Source organism: Excalfactoria chinensis, chromosome 3 (genome assembly GCF_039878825.1).
Source record: "Excalfactoria chinensis isolate bCotChi1 chromosome 3, bCotChi1.hap2, whole genome shotgun sequence".
NCBI classification, from domain to species: domain Eukaryota; kingdom Metazoa; phylum Chordata; class Aves; order Galliformes; family Phasianidae; genus Excalfactoria; species Excalfactoria chinensis.
Window position 1 is genome coordinate 41128557 of NC_092827.1, and position 17963 is coordinate 41146519.

The window sequence follows — 17963 nt, forward strand, 5'->3', positions numbered from 1 at the left end:
GCAGTGGAAGGTCATTTTAAAGACTAACAGAAAATCCAACAACAGTGGAAGAAATAATGCTTTTGAGCCAGATAAATGATTCTCCACCTTCAGTAACCACAACAAGTTACTCCAGGTTATGCCCCATGACCTCAAAGGAATCCATAATATTTTTCAGTTGCCATGAAGCAACCATCACTTGTGAATCCAGCCTTTGTTTGTCTATTGTGCACCTGCAATTTCTTCTTCCATTTTACAGTCAACTCCAGTGAGTCTCCCATTTCAGTATACCATCTACTGCGTACGAAAAAAGGACCAGAACTGTTTTTATACAACCAAAGAAAAAGGCTAGATGAACAGCTAATTCTTCAGTTCAAATTATGATGCATTTCCCATTCTCTTTGCAATGCTTGCTTTTTATAAGCTGCTTTCATTTAGGCTTTTCCTACTGGGACAGGGGAGGAAGGAGAAGTTAATACTTATTTGCAAACCATGTGGTTCAGTACAAACACATGCATTAAAAACAAGCCAGCCCACAGGACTTCCCCATCCTGTCCTGAAAGGAGGTTGAAGCTTAGGAAGAAACTGTACTCAGATTGTCACCATCACCATGACAAAACTTGGAAGCTATTTCTATTAACATAATTTAATTGTATTTCAGCATTCATCAAGACCAGGTTATATTTGGTCAAAGAACTCTTTTACAGAAAAAATAATAATAATAATAAAATAAATTGGTGAAAAGCAATTTCTGTAAGCACTGAAATTATATATTTAAAAGTGACTTTATCTTTAGTAGTTTAAGTAGTTTACCCATCTAGAGGCCATGCAGCCTGACCTACAATGCTTCTTAAGTACAGGCAGAAGACACTGTACCTGACCAGCAAAAGAACAAGACCACTTTTCAGATTGAAGGAGAAAGAATTAAGAGGGAAATCTTCCTCAAGTCTCAACATCTTAGTGATGAATATAAAGTAATTAAATTAACTATTTTGAGTTTGTGAATTATGTAAATGCAGGAATTATACTAACAACTTTGATCCATAGCACATGACAACTACATTCTAAGCAAGTCTTAAATGTGAACACAGCACTTTTAACAAGGTGATGGCCACATCTCAATTAAAATAGAGGTTATGACACAAGGAAACATTTTTTCTTTGGAAAAAATCCTAAAAGGTTGTTGTGGAAGATGATGCTGATCCCTGCTTACTTATTCTGAAGTTATTTTGTCTGTGTGCATAGTAATCTGTCACAGTCACATGAACCTACTTCAGTTGGTAAGCATTATATATATAATAAAATATCTAGAAACTTTAATTCACAAAAAGCATGCTATCTAGGGACAGAAAAGCACAGTACAGTTCAGATGTGAGCACAGGACTGTAGCTTAAACTCTGGCTGATTTGGCAGAAAGTGGAAACACAGACAATACCACACACAGTAACACCAAACTACACAAATGGATCAATTTATTCCAAACTATTTAATTCTATACAGTGTATCTTCCCAGAAACTCAATATGGTAATAAACAGCTTAATAAGATTCCTTCTGAAGATTTAGTTGTCCTATCAACCCCAAAGATGGAGAAATGGAGACACAGGAAAAGATAATTCAATCCTGACTGAATTGTCTGATCCAACTCTTGCAGAGATCCCAAACAACCTTCCAGGCTTGTGTCACTTCTTTGTGTAAGCTACACACATATTTTGGGATTCTATGATTCTTCTGAGCTGCAAGGTCTGTTCCCATATTTAAAGCAGGTCCTAATGTGAAACTTTCTGAACAAAAAAGGTTAATAATCGGCTGAGTAACTGTCCAACCAGTTTCACCTCACTGTTGTGTAAAGCACCGCAAAGGAAAAATTCAGAAGGCAGTGAATACAGGGCTAAAATGCAACACTGACTTTCTAAAGATAGGGTACAAGCTAGTTTGGCAATTTGTCTTTTTTATTTATTTTTTTCTTTTAAGACAAGAATTATGGGAGATCTCCTCCAGTGTTTCAGGGATATGATTTAGCAGAAGGTTGTTAGACTTAGGGCACTATGGTTAGGCTGTGGTTGGATTTGATGATCTTCGAGGTCTTTTCCAACCTGGGTAATTCTATGATTCAGAACTGGATTCACCACAACTACATAGGAGAATACTGTTACCTAAAGTTAAACTAGATTTTTAATGCAAAGCTGAGAGACGTGACCAGTGCATAGAGCCAGCATATCAAAAAGCTGATGGTATTAGAATGCAGAGACAATTAAATAATGTTGACTAAAGAACTCTGCTACAGAAGAGGGAAGAAAATGGTCTAGAGAGATTTCAAATGGTCACTGTGAAACTTCGAGCCACAATGTGATACTTTTACTGAAGACACCTATATCACCTTCCTAATAGAAGACAAGTGTTCATTTTGCAAATCTTTCATTCCAAATATTGTCTATAATCCTGTTTGTGCAGTGCTGAAGCAGATGAAGCCAATTGTTCAATACAATCCTACTGTCTGAGATCAGCTAACTGACCCAATTCACAGCACACTCCTGCAGGCATTTCTGCAACACAACTGAGGGATGCTGCTGCTTGGTAACTGTCTTAGCTGACCTCGTTGCTTGGAGAAATACGTATAACTAATGTGAAAATGGATTGTAATTGCTCTTGGAGAAATAGAAAGTGACGAAGAGAACTTGCAGAGGGCCTAGAGGTAACAAAGCTCACTTTACTTAATCCTTTAAAATTAAGCCTAACAGGATATGACTTCTTCTAACGTTTTTGCTAGGGTGCTTTCAACAAGATGCTCTGCCTTGCCTTGAAAAATCCATGCTGCACTGTGACACAGTGCCCCAGATCTCATATCTGCCCGCTGTCCAGCCCTGACAAGTGCCAGACAACCCTCTCCTCTTTTTTTCACCTCCACTCTCCCTGCAAGAACAGCCAATACCATTCATCTTACTGAGCCAAAAAGCTCCCAAAATGCCCACAGGGGAAGACAGCACAGAAGGGGAAAAAAAATGAAAATAAATACATATGCAGTAATTCAGTAAGGTAAATTAGAGTTGGCCCTAGGTCAAATAAAAACTGACCACAGGATAAATAAGGCTAGAAACTAAAGGTGTTTTGTAGTAACCAGAGGACTGAGGTTTTGGAATGGCCTTCTAGTAATGGCCACAGGAACAATATTTTGTAAACAGCTTGAAAACAGCATCAAGAAAAATGAGGCAATTGGTAAGAGCAAAAATTAAGCCCTTTCAAAGGATAAGCATGGCGCTTAAGGTAGTTAGAGTGTCTCTGGCAATGATGTCTTGGAAAAGCAGTGCTGCACAGGGGGACTCCTTCAGATTAATACGAAATTAAGACATGATGCTAAGAAGCCACTGCATTTTACACGAGCACATGAACAACTCTGGATCAAATCTAATTACAATTGATTAAACCCTATCAGAGCAAAAATACATCCCTAACTTCTTTCCAATCTTAGGATTGCGGCAGTCTCATTTGATTAACAACACACAAGGCTACAGGGCATTAAAGAGATGAATGATCGTTTATAGTTATCTGTCTGGAACATAAAGGGAGAACAAAATCTTTCCCAAGCTGAAGCAAGTCTAGACCATGCAAATTATTTCCTGCTATCCCTAGGCACTCCTTCTGATAAAATTAATCAGAAACACACATTAACTTATGGAATTCAAAAGCAGGCAACTGCTTGAGATAAGAAAAGAAGAGGAAAGACAGCAAGTGCCCCAGTTTAGGCAAAGCTACTGGCGAAACATCATCCCGAGTAGCAAATACATCACATTACCGTTGTATCTAGGAAAAATAGAATTCCTGTTTATTCAGAGACATCCTGTGCAATTGCACCAAAGAAAATACTTATCCAGATAGGAAAAAATAGGTTGCAGAAGAAAAAAGTCTAGCTAGAGTCTGAATACCAGGCAAGTACTTTCTTAGCAAAAACAGCAACTTATCCTAACAAGTAAGCTGCTGGGGATAAATCGGGTTTTTTGGGTTTGGTTGCTTTGCCTTCCTCTTCTGAGGGCCTCTCTTTCACTCCAGTGGAATTGCCATTGCACAGAACTGGCATGCTGCCGCAGCAATATCAAGCACTCAGGAATAAGTATATTTTGCAACAAAGCCTTACCCTGAGTGGCATGCAATAGGAATTGTACTTTATTTTGTTTTCAGTTCTGGAATCCTTACTGTCAGAGAAAAAAAATGCAGAGTCACTCAAAAGGGTCTGTTTCTTCTTGCTTCAGAACGTGGCTCTCCACCAAAGCACAAGAGCACTCGACACAGTGCTTTGACATGGGATTACTCAGAGACAAGTTGCAGGGGGACTGCTTTTTCTCTGGTCAAAATAAACTCTCATTTGATGAGTAAAATCATTAACAATAGAGAATCTCCCCTGAAACAGTAACAGAGAGCTTTCAAAAGCAAAGACATAACACATCTGTGAGTTTCTGAATTAATCTCACTAACAATAATATGTATATCAAGGTATTGCTAAAGCACCTCTTTTAGACAAGGATAAAGAACGCCACTTCATTTCTGCAAGTGATCCAGAGAAGCATCCCACTGTTCTTCTATTTCCTCCCAAATAGTTTCAGGTGCATTTAAAGTTCCTGAGATTCATGTGCAATTTTTTGTCAGCACAACTTCTCCTTTCACTGGCCTTTCAGAAGTGCCTATTATAGTATCTTATTGTGTATGGACATCCAGCTAAACCTGCATCTTAATACACTCCTTGGGTTTTCAAGAAATTAAAGAATTCCTGGGACAAAAAGCAATCCGAGGGCCACCTATTTCATGTACTCAGAAACAGTTAATCACATCTCCAGCAATACTAATTGGTATTTTAATCAACTGAATCCACGTGGTCTAAAATTCTTATATTAATGAAAACAGAATCAGACCGTAGCACAGTTTGGCTATTGGTAACTAAATGGAAAAGAAAAAAAAGCACAGTTTATTTGTCCATTGATCTGGTTACTATACCTATGGAGAAAGATAATTTGAAAATATTTTTAGACTTTTCTTTCCTTAAAGGTAGATGTCCATTTGGCTACATGCCTTAATGAGACAATGACAAGACATCATTGGTCAATGGACTCAAGATACAGTCGACTGTATCTTGAAACCAAACAGGCATGCAACGCCTGAACAACAAGCTCAAAGCCATTATTAAAAAAGAGAGAGAAAGAGGGAAAAGAGACTGTTTGATCTTTGGTCTTTATTTCTTTTATCTGATGACAAAGCTTCTCTTTTGTATATTCCAGATAACAATCCAGACATCAGTAGAGTACTTTTTACTAAAGAATCAACCCTGTCCTATTTTGTCAGAACTTAGGTATTCTTCTTAAATATCCAAGTCTTCAGAAAAAGCAATTTTGGAATAAGCAAAGTAGATCTGTCCAAGTGTTCTGGGTGGGTAACCCAGACTACATTGTTCTTGAGTATCACAGAAGCACTGCGTACATAAGGCTCAAACAGACCTTGAGGTCACTGCTCACAGCAGGGTCAAGAGAAGCAGGTTGCTCAGGATCTTGGCTGCAGGCCTTCTAATATTTTCAAGTACAGAGATCCACCTGGACAACCTGTTCCAGTGTTTGATCATCTCAGGGTGGAAAAACAAATAAAAACAAAAAATAAACCCAACCCCTCTCACGTCTCTCTCAGAGTCTACCTATTCTGCCATCACAGGCAGGGTGAGGAACACAGGGCAAACAAACACAAAGAAGCCAATCACAGGCTGGATTCGCCGTTTCCATAGCTTATACAGTCTGTGGCCTACAACTCAGCCAAGTCTGACTCAGTCATACATTTCTGATGCTCACACCCCCACACCCATACCTTGCTTTCCAGCACATACCTCCCATCCCACTGCACTATAAAATCGCAAAGTCTTTGACTTCCCACACAAATATCATCTTCAAAATCCAAGGCTTGTTGCTTTACCACAATGTGACCAGTGCCTCAGTGCTGATGACTGACAGTGAAGACATGCTCCTGCCAATAGAATACAAAGAACAACAGCTATGTGGACACTTGCTGGGCAGCTAAGGAACAGAAGCATTTCTGTTGACAAAAAGATTTGACGTGTGTTGGTACAAATTCATGAATCATGTTAAAAGCAGTCCTACAGTAAGGATATACTACTACTGTGGGCAATGACAACATCACCCAGTAACTTAGTTATGCTAAGACATAAAAAGAAAGATTTAGGATTCAAGTTGGCTTTGAGTAAACACCATAAAGTAATACAATTATATCAGGACTGCAAGAGGTTTGTTACATTATGAATAACCAGATAGCCTAAACTATCCATCACTTTAGAAATGCTTTCCATCTTACTCCATTCTGACAACAGAACATGGTCATCACTATTCTACTATTTGAAGTGCTTGAGAAGGTTTATTTACTTGGTTTTGAAGATTCAGGAAGCTTTATTTTATCCCTCAGAATGCTTGGCAAATTATACCTTTTTAGACCTAATCTTTAAGATTCCAAGGGCTCCAACAAGTGACTCAAATGAAAATGTAAGACAGATTTCTCTTGTTTTTTTTCAGCCTCTTGAAGAATGAGACATAACACATTTATTGGAGATGTGTAAGTCTTGAAAAGAGGGATGAGAAGGATATACACGTGAAACACGGGGGGTTGAAACTTCATGATCCTTGAGGTCCCTTCCAACCCAGGTCATTCTGTGATAATTGTACAGAAAAGTTTGAATCATCAGAATCTTGTTTTGGCTGCAATTAACAGGTTTGCTTTAAGAAGAAAAAATAAATAAATAAAAATGTAATGTAAGTACTAACATTAACAGTTCTATTTCATGTCTAAAGCATGTAACAATGAATTATCAATGTTTAGGACAATCAAAAACTAACACAAAATTAATATGCAGTAAGTGAAACAGGTTTACCATCGTTCCATGTCAAATAACACAAAGGATAGAAGTACACTGTAGCCACCTGTGCCCTTTACACCTTTAGGATGGTTAGAAAAGCAAAGGCACTAGTCTAAAATACAGCTCCAGTGGACATTAAAAAGAAAAAAACAACCCAGTAAATAAGATTGGGTGCATACAAAACATTCTGCAACCAGATATAGGCAATTCATGCAAAGGAGAACACTGCCTCGGCTTCACAAGAAAATAACATCTTATAATAAGGAACAAAGTAACAGACTGGAGATTTGCAGACTAGTAAATTCCCTGATCACTTCAAAGATGTTTTCACAAAATATATTTTCAGCGTGTCATCTCCTTTCCATCCCTACCACAGAAACTTGCTGTCCAGCAGAATAGACACACAGAGATACAAGTAACATATGTAGCATAAGAGTCTCAATAAAGGTTACAAGGTTGTGACCCAAGTGCATAGACTTCCTAAGAGGTAAAGCTGACCCATTAAGTCAGAGTAACAGGGCTCAACACAAATACTCCTCTTTGGAGCTTTTGAGTTTGCTGTTGAAGCGTTATCATTCTCTACATGGTGCACTAGAAGGCTACCATTTCATTCAATAGCTAGTCACCAGCCCTTAAGACATGCTACGTACACAGACACGTATACAAAGGCTGAGGTCTTAAGAGTTTTTCCTACCTTCCCTGGCACGAAGGTCAGGCTAACAGGCCTGTAGTTTCCCGGATCCTCCTTACAACCCTTCTTGTAGATGGGAGTTACATTGGCAAGCCTCCGGTCTTCCAGACATCAATAGTCAACAAGGAACGCTGACAGACTACCTTGAGATTATCCATAAAATGATCATGTCCAAGCTCACCCCTCAAATGTTTACAGCTGAATAATCTGACCCTAGTTGTTCCCCAAGAGATTTTTTTCATCTAGTAAATACACATGGAAGTAATAAAAAATACCAGAAGTGTTCAAGTAATATGTTCCTAACTTTTGGGACTCCAAGCAGTTCCCCCACAAAAAAAAAGATCCTGTTAAAGTCTTAGTAGCAAGCTGTATCTTACAGAACAAGTTTTGCAGCAACTAGATTAAGGGACAAAACATAGCCTAATCTTACATTCATATACTGTTACACGTATATTTGTTGACCAAAAGACAGTATTTGTTACTAACTACTTCGCTGAATAGCATCATAAGATGATTCCACATCTTAAAAGTTAACTTAGAATATAGATTTGTCTTGGATTTTTTGTTTGTGGTTAGCCTTGCTGGAGCATGGTGCCACATTACAATTATGCACAGCCACCTCCCTATTAGTTCACCATCCCATTTGTGCTGACAAAACTTTTAATGGGACTACCTGCACTAATCTTTGAAATGACATCACCCAATTCATCAGGTTTATAGTGGGGGCCATACCTACAATGGAGTGAGAAAAACAATAAGAAAGCTGCTTAAAAATATCATTCTTTGACATTTTTTAAAATCACTGATATTGTGATAACAATAAAAATAATAATAATTTAAATAAAACACTTAAGAGATAATATAGCTCAGAAAGGAAAAAGAGAGTTGCTTGGCTGCAATTGCTGCACCACTCTGAGTAATACTAGATAAAGCATGACAGTGGCAACATGAGCAAGACTCCAGTACATGTATTTACAACCATTTTTTCCATTAACAGTTAATTGTACAACAGTACAGGTGAAAAACAGCAATAAAGAAAGAAAGAAATTCTTATCTGGGCATGAATACATCTCAGTAAAAATTAAGAAACTTGTGATTTACTTCTGCCTCATTAATGGGATAAATACAGCAGGAAATGGAAATACTGAGAAGTCGGGTAAGCAGCAATGTTAATGACCGCCGCCCTCCACTAATTCAATTCCGCAGTTCACCAAATCAACATGAACTCTGTGTTAAGAGTTTTCACAGCACTTTCACAGTGTGTTTATGTATACATAAAATAATCTGTGAAAATAAGCATAACCCTACAGGTCCCCATCTAAGCTCACCTTGTTCCCCTCTCAGGTTCCTGTCCCTACTGAAAGAAGGTTCTGCTGCTCATGAAGCCATAACTGAACTATCATACCTTACTCTTGAATTGGGTAAAATGACACAAATTTGAATTCTCTAGTAGTTCAGCAGGGTCCACATAGTAGCCAGTGAATCCCTGCAGAAAGTAGGGCATTAACAGAGAGGCACATAAAGGGACTTGTACATAAGCTTCCATAACAATGATTTAATTAAGAAAAAAAGAAATAGAAATAGCTTTATTTTCATGTCCATGTAACAAGAGATAAAGTTCTTGTAATAGCTTGCACTTTGTCTTGCAACAAAGAGCTTTTCAGAATTAAGAGCTCTGGACAGTCTTGAAGCTACTCAATCTGTAACACAGAGTTATTAATTTTATTTTACTGCTACCATGCTCATAATAAGATTACAATACTTCAAAAAGCTTCCCATTAAAAGGCACATCTTTTTTTCCCCAAATAAAAGGGCAGCTGAGATAACCATCCAAAAGCTTTGTGTTGAAATGTATTTTTAGAGATAATTGCTAGGCGCTACTAAAGACATCTCGTGATGTTTGCCCTTTCTTCTAATGTTTTTAAAACTAATAATAATGCTGCTTCAAAGCAGTATTACAATAAAAAATATTTTTTAAATTGTATTAAATATTGCCATTATATTTGGTTCTCCCCTTCAAAAGTCACCTAACAAGCTGTATTTCCCTGAACTTGGAATGGCTTCAGTTAACCACAGTGCACTCAATCTGTCAACGTTGGAAAAAATAATAATAATAATGGAAAAAAATCAATTTGTATCTAATAACTCTTCTTAAATGCATAACTGAGTTTTACTGCTCTACTTCCACTTCCCGACACTATGCCCTCAGTGTATATTAACAGGAAATTATATACATGCACACATGGGCAGAAATTGCTTAAATTCACAGATAACAAGTTTTCACACCCATGCCCATCCATCACTGATAGCAAGCATGATATCCTGCATATTTATCCTGCATCTTACCAGCATCCTGTACTATCAAACACTAAAAACACTGCGAAATACTTCTGAAGTTAATGAGATTCCAACAAGCTGTGAGGCAAGGATGGAGGTCACAGTCAACGCACTTCAACCAACTTTATCTTTCAGGTGGATGAGAAACAGCACAGAATTCTGCTCTGGAGTGGAAGCAGCACACCTTGTACTTCTGAGATTCCCTTCTCCCACAGCTGTCATTAGGTACAAGAGCTCATTAGCCCATTACAAATACAACAGAAGAAACGCTGTCTGCATCCTCTACATTGGCTTGAGTCACCTCCAAGTTGCAGACTCACTGTTTGCCCTTAAAGAGCCAAAAAACTTTTAGAGTCTTAGCTCCTCGACTTCCATCTTAAAGTAGCAGAAAAATATAGATCTCTGAAGAGAGCCTTCAGATCTACAGAGTTCACAAAGAATAGTCACAGAGAAGCCTATACTACTACATGGGGATATCCAGTATGCTGGGAAGGCATATAGAGAGGTATGGATCCAAACACAGAAAGCTGACATAGAAGGACATTATTTGAGGTTTTGAGTGTGCATACCGAGCGTTGCTACCTATATATAGATAAATGTACATAGCCATTTGTGCACATTGTCCAGCCTCAATGCAAAAAGGCTGGACTAGAAGAGCATTTCCCAAACTGCCTATGCTACTTCCTAGAGACATGGCATTTCTAAACAACAACTGGGAATAGCCTCCTGTAACCTGATTTTGTAAGCATTTCTTTGTATTAGCCAAGTGTTTCTCAAGAAAATTAGCATCATCTCAGGCACCAAAACGTTTGAGAAGGGAGGGCGCAGGGGAAGAAGTTGAGCGCAAGTACAGCACATGGCTCTTGAGAGGGACAGGATTAAAAGCCACACACATTATAAACCTTTTTTAATCACAACTAAACTGCTTTTCTCCATTTTGTGTCAGTATTTTTGTTCCTAGATAAGAAAAATGTAGCAGCTTGTCCTTCTCCTCCCCTTCATTCCCACAGTAGGTCTTCCTGTTCTTTCTCTGCTGGAAGAAGACCTACATTGCAAGAAGAACAGCTTCGCCATTTCTCTTTCTATCGTGGGAGAGACAGAGAGAAGTTAACATTAATCTCAGCATTCATGCAGCTGTTATTCTTCAGGGCTTTTGAACTGTTTTCAACAGCTTATTCTGGTCAAGTGAATGTAAAAGGCTTAGGATAGAGTCTTTTATACTTTCCAGCAGGTTTTAAACTTATTATGAACAACCAGTGCCCTAAAACAAGGTAATTTATTTAACATTTGCCTAGCTGCACTCACAGATTGGGCTGAGTGACGAAGTTCCACAGGTATAAAGACTTCACTACAAAACACACCACAACTGACAGCTACCTGTTTCAGGACAGTTTTATAACTGCACGTCTCTATTCTGCAGCTCAGGTATACATCAAAAGTGCACAAAGTTCAGCAGGCACATCAGCATTGTGCAACAGCTGACAACACAGCTGGATTCATTCACCTCTTCCTCTCCATTTCCTTTCTGGATGCTGACGTTTATTCTGAGCAGCCAGGGATGGATAAGCACCTGACTAAGAACTTACTCACTATTGGACTTGCTTCAAATTGCTTTCAGTATAAGTATATGTGGATTAAACTTCTTTTTCTGTAACTTCAAGAGTAAACGGCTGAGGGGAAAAAAAAGCTAAAAATTAGTTATAGCTCCACTCTCTCTTTCAGTCCACCACAACAGTTAGCTGTCCTAACTGGCACACAGTGAGGGGAAGAAATACAAAACTACTTCTATTAGAGCCTGTTACCTTGAAGCAGTTATGAAACTACAGCCCAGCACACAAGGCTGAACAATTAACCTTTACAACAGCCTTATTAGCCTGACAATGAACACTGAGGAGACAAAGTCTCTGGGACAAATCCGTTTAACAAAGTCAATTACCTGCTTGTTTGGTTTATCAAAGCCGAGGTAATGAAATGATAGGATAGCTCATTCTGTGACTACTAAAGGACATCAAGCCCCCTCCTCCAAATACAAATACCAATCCCTACTTCAGGCTGCAGCAACATTCATATGGACTTCTCGATGCCCTGAAAAACAAGCTCAGAAACGCATGAAACCAAAGCAGGTCAAGCTTTACTTGAGAGAGGCAAGAAGTTGTCATGGTGTTCTTCAAGACAGGAGGGCTGAAACAGTCTTTGAAAAATTTATGCTAAAAAGAATAAAGATCAAAACCTTAACAGCTTGCCAAAAAGTTCTCCTACTATAAACTAGGCATTAGGTAACACAGTTTGAGATCTCTCAAGGTAATAAATCAATACAGATATGTTCCTACTTCCCAAACTACACTGGGGCAAAAACAAACATTGACTTTTTTCCCCCCTTTCATTTACTCTACAGGCATTTACTACAAAACCACAGCATAGAACTAACAGTAGATGTTAGCAAATATCACCTAAACCCAGTCTGTAGGCAGCTGGGAATCACAGACCAGTAATCCAAGGCACAGCATCCGCACAATGAAACAGTGGGCTCTGAAGGCTCAATCTCCAGACGATAAGCATTTCTCACTTCTTCCAGAGTACCTCTAGTCTGCTCTCAAATCAAACCCCCACCAGTGGCTGAAGAATACCTTACAATTTACAGTTTTACAACATGTTTAAGGTGCCATAGTTCACACTGCAGAAGGGTCTTGAAGTGAGGCCAGCTATACATTTTGCTTCAAAAGTTCACTCCAGTCCCACTCCCAGACAGGCTGAGCTGAGGCTGAAACAGCCATATCCAGCTGCACCCAACCTGCTGCTCAGCACCGTAAAAGCATTAAAGGTATCAACCGTGCTGGATCCTCTAGCATGGCTATGGTGAAATACAGTTCCTGAACAAAAAACATTAGCTAGTCCTACACAGAGAGGTACTTACTCAGTCTGGCCTTGTGCTGTGCCTTCCTGGTTGGCAAAACTTACCAGAACCAACAAAGGATGAGAGGAAATGACCTTAAGTTGCTTTAGGGGAGGTTTAGGTTGAATATTAGGAAAAAATTTCTTCTCTGAGTGGTAAGGCATTGGCACAGACCCACCCCCTCCCCCCCATCCCTGGAGGTGTTCAAGACACGTGTAGGCATGGCACTGAGGGATGTGGTTAGCAGGCATGGTGGGGTGGGTTGGTGGTTGGACTGGGTGATCTTAGAGGTCTTTTCCAACCTTAATGGTTCTGCAATTCTATTCTATGAACACCACACATCAGAAGCTAACACAGTAAGATCTCTCTTCTGAAGATAAAGACTTCCCCTTAGCTTCCTATCTATCTACTTGCATGTTTTGATTTTGCGGTCTTTAAACTCACAAATTATTCTTGAAACAAGAAGCCATGGCTAAAACGTATTTAGCATCATCACAGGTTTTTATTTATTCCTTACACGTGGTTCAAATTGTAGAATGGATATAGCTTAATAAAAAGTTGCGTGAAGGCACTTGAACAACTAGACCAACCTGATGAAGCAAGAGAGGGTTTCAGGAGCTCTACGTTGCTCTTATGCAACACCTCAACTCTCTACATAATAAGAGCCACACATAACAGAAAACAGCAACAACACCTGCCAAGAGACTGTGGGCTTACAATTCAATCGTACACTGAAAACTAGACCATACACTCACATTTAAAGTCCATTAAGACAACTATGAGGCAGAAATCATTCTTTTTATTTCCAGTCATTGCAAAGCTTGGTGGTTTTCACTTAGTTTTACTCATTTCTGTACCAACACCATAATAAAATTTACACTGCGTTTCAAAAAGTACAGCTTGGTTCAGCTTTTTAAGAATCCAGTACTAATTGCAGAGTGATATGCAATAGGGTCTCCACACACACACAAGACAAGGCTAGCTAGGGGGGGGAGAAATACACAAAGCTTAGTGGGAAGACCTACCTGGAAACTAAGTACAATTCATACCTCATACTGCAGACTTACATTGCCACTTTCTAGCATTCTGTAAGAATAATCTTACATATGAAGATCAAACATAATGCTTAGGAAGTGTTCCCAAAGCTGACAATGGATCCTGCTATGGATCCTGGTGCTGCTATCAGACCCTGGAACAGTGAAGCCGACAGCAGTGTCACTGCTGCACAGTATCTCAACCAAGCCAAATAAGCTGCTAAAAACTCTGAAGCAAGTATGCCACCATGTCAGAGGAAGACTCCTGTCCTTATTCACCGCCTCTTCTCACCCTTCACCAGAACTGCTTAGAATTTAAGAACAAAGTTGCATTTGGAGGAGCAGTTACAAACACAGTTACCTTCTCTCTCTGATCCCCTGCTCCTGGAAAAGCAAGCAAAAGATGACAAAGTATCACACAGATACAGTCAGGAATTAGTTTGGCAAGGCCAGCAACCTTTCTGCCCAACAGAGAGCACCAACCCCTGCACAACAGGTCGCAGCAAAGGGCAGGACCAGCCTTCCATTGGCCGGGGCCCTGGCAGAAGCCCCAGCAATGACAATCAGTAAACAGCTGTGTGATTTAGCACTAAAATGACATTTGTTCTCTTGGTTCCTTTTCAACACATTCCTCCATGGAAGCTTAACACGCAGAAGAAATACTCAGCAATGACACCTGAGTCAAAGCACCCCATACACACCATTGCAAATGGCACACAAAACCGTGTCTGTGCCATGAGATACCGAAACATGAAAGAACCCAAAGCTGCTGGGAGCTAAAGGGACTTTTCTCAGACCACGACCCGCAAGCACCCCTAACACTCGGTGCTTCCATCAGAGGCAACCAGCACGGGGCAGCTCGGTTGCGTAGGGCATTGAAGTGCCTTTAAACAGGGATAGTTTGGGGGGTTGTTTGTTTGTTTCTTTCCATTTCGGAAGCGCGGTTGGAAACGTGCCCTTAGGTGCCACGATGCTCTCTCCCCGTCTATGAAAAATAAAGACAAAAAAAAAGGGAAACGACCGCGAAAAAGGGGAAATTTCAAATATCCAGAGAAACTTTCTAACGCGGTTCGTGCCACAAAGCGGCATCCCAGAGGGCAGAGCAGACAGCACCCCTAACAGCGACTTACAATAGGGAAACAATAGACCTGCGCGCGGGGAGAAGCGCGCTGCCGGCGGAGCGGCCCCTCTGCCCCGGCCGTGACCTCGGGCACACCGCTGTCGGACCGGCAGCTCTCCCGTAGGGCCCAGCCCCGCCGCTCCGCCGGCCCACAGCACGCAAGCCGGGGCCGCCCGCCCCGCACACAATGGCCGCTCCGCAGCGCCGCGCAGCCCCGCGCCGGCCGCCTTCCCACCCCAACCCCCCCTCGCTCCGCCGCCCCTCACGGTCCCGGGGCCCGCTCCGCCGCCGGGCTCACCGGCGTGCTGATCCCGGGGCCACAGGTAGTAGGTGGCGGGGATGACGATGAGCCCCACGAAGCTGGTGAGGAAGTAGAAGAAGGTATTGCCGCTGTCGTCGTACTGGAACTGCTGCCCCGCCATGGCCGCCCTACCGCCGCCCCCGCCGCCCGGCGGCCCCCGCTCTCGCCCTGCCGGCTCGCGAGGGGCCGAGGCAGGAGCCGCGCGATCCCGCGAGAACGGCCGCGCGGGAGACGTGTCACTGTGCAGCCACCATAGCCGCTGTGGCGTCACCGTCACCGCGCAGCCGCAGCCGCCGCCAGCCCCGCCCCACACCTTCCGCCGGGGCGGACGCGCAGCTTGCCGGACGGGCTCCTCCTGACCGCCAGGTGGCGCTCGCCCCGCGCTCCTCGTTGGGCTGGAGCATCGCCGGTGTGAGGAAAGGCTGAGAGCTATGGGGATGTTCAGCCTGGAGCGGAGAAGGCTGAGGGAATTTCGTCAGTGCTGATAAATATCTAAATGGATGCGACCGGGCTCTTACAGCGGTGTAGAGTGATGTAGCAAGGGGCGATGGGCACAAACTGGGACACAAGAAGTTCCACGAGTAAGAATCTACATGATCTACATACGTACTTAGCCTAGTTTTGCAAGCGGAGGAAATGCTCTTCTGCAAACTTTGTTCCTCTGCAAGTCCATTGCTTCACTCAGATAAAGATGAAGAGCCTTCAGAGACAATGAAGTTCACGTGGGTTTTGTGAAAATAGCCTGGAAATAGCCTGTTGGAGGTGGAAGGCTGCTGGCTGTTCGTAGCTGGAGGATCAGATGTAGGTGAGCTCGCACCAGATCACCATTATGGTCCACACAGGGGACAGTGTCTGTAAGTGTAGGTCTCTAGTCAGTGTGTTCAGCTGATCCTGGGAGCCCAGTCAGGAGCAAAGCAGGCATCGCTCATGTTTCAAGTCGTGAAACTGCTTCTTCATGCCATTGTTTTGCATTGATTTTCTATTGGGTATTGGTAACGTTGCTCCTTTGCCCAGTTGGCTTGTGAGGGTCTTGGCATTAACTGATCTAGTAAGGGAGCTCTGGGGAGTGTTCCAGACTTCATCCTGTCTCTGCTTTTCCCATCAGCCTGTTCCAGGTGTGGAATTGTCCAGCTCTGATGGTGAGAGGCTCCCAGGTTGGAGGTGTGTCACCCAGAAATTGAAGAGCAGAGGCAGCTCTAGCACAGACCCTCACAGTCTAGCAGAGTGCTGTTTTATAAGCAGTAATGGCTCAGTAACCACCAACCTGTTGGACAGTGTCACCTACACGATTGTTCACTCAGTGAATGACTGTGCAGCCACCAGTATCAGTTTTGCACACCCACTGGCAATGTGTCTAGTCATGGGAGATGGTTAGCTTCTGGCTGCCACTACCAAGCATGAGGCTTCAGCCTGTTGTTGAGCAAAGGTCCCAAAAATCGGCCTCCTACATTCAGTCCTACCATAATTCCCCAACGCATGAGCAAGAGACCCAAGCTACTGTCAGGTTTGGCTGCTGACAGAAAGGAGAAATGGCAGTGTGAGGGCAGGAATCTATAAGCCTATAAGTTGCACAGCAACCAATCCACGCATAGTCTCTCTATGGAAGATACATCAGACCGGACGTGATCAGGTCACTAAAGGTGGCAGCAGGGCTGGTTCAGCAGATAAGAATGGTGATGTTCCAAACGTCTCTGTTGCAACAGACACGCAATTTCAAAACTGAATGAAATATTGTATGACTTGTGAAATGGGAATGACGATTCGGCAGGTATGCCTACAGCTGTGGGTAACCCAGGTGTCAGGGCCTTCCTGAACTTCTGTGCGATGAAATCCAATGAAATCCGAGGAGCAGAAGTGCCAGAGGCAGGGAACGGCCGGCAGATGGCAATCCGACACCGCTCTGGGACTCCCTCCAGCTTACACCGCTGCCAAACCGATCTGATAAGAGGGTGATATATTTCAAACGATTTGCCAGTTTTGTGTGTACGTTGGTTTCCAATAAAATGCAGATTGACGTTATATAAGTCTACTATATCTGGGTCATTAAACCAATTAGGGAAGAACGCTCTTAGTGTGATTAGGTGGGAAGGAGAGAAGATAGCAGATTTGTGTGACATACTTCATTGAAATGGGCATTGCTAACAAAATAGCTCTTTGTAAGAGCTTCAGAAGCACCTGTAGCTGTGGAAAAGCTGCAAGTAGGAGAAAGGCAGCAGGATGTGCTCTGTGCATGCAACTGGGATCCTCTTTGGGCTGCTCAGTCGCGTTCAGTGTCTTCTCACCTTGCAGCCACCTCCACTCTGCAGGCAGCGTGACACAGGAGCCTTTGCTCGTTTTTATGTACCTGATTAGGCTCTAAAGAGGGGTGAGGAAACCACGTAACACATTCTCTTCAACGCGTTTCACAACGTTTTTGCATGATTCCACAAAAGCTTCCTCAGATCCACTCCTGACTGGGTACAACGGTTTGACCAGGCTGATTTGGGATGGGAGAGGCAGTGGATAGACACTGGGGGGCAGCGGTGTGAAGATCTGTTGGACACACTCGCAGCGTGTTGAGTACTGCAGACCATTGCTCTGGTGTGTACCTGTATTTCATACCTGTAGTTACAGATGACAGGAAAACAAACGGTGGTATTTCCTACTGAGAGATGACCAATTCAGGAAAAAGATACTATATCACAGTTGTATAGAGATGAATGGCGGCCAAGA

General features: G+C 42.1%; 1 protein-coding gene across 1 annotated transcript in view; it reads right to left on the minus strand.

Annotated features, from left to right (window-relative positions):
* The window catches only part of SEC63 (SEC63 homolog, protein translocation regulator), a 55288-nt gene extending 39757 nt beyond the window's left edge, over positions 1–15531 (minus strand). The window contains exon 1 of the mRNA XM_072332505.1: positions 15249–15531. Within this exon, the coding sequence (XP_072188606.1) occupies positions 15249–15372 (124 nt within the window). The 5' untranslated portion in view covers positions 15373–15531. The remainder of the gene's footprint in view (positions 1–15248) is intronic.
* Between the last annotated feature and the right edge of the window lie 2432 nt (positions 15532–17963).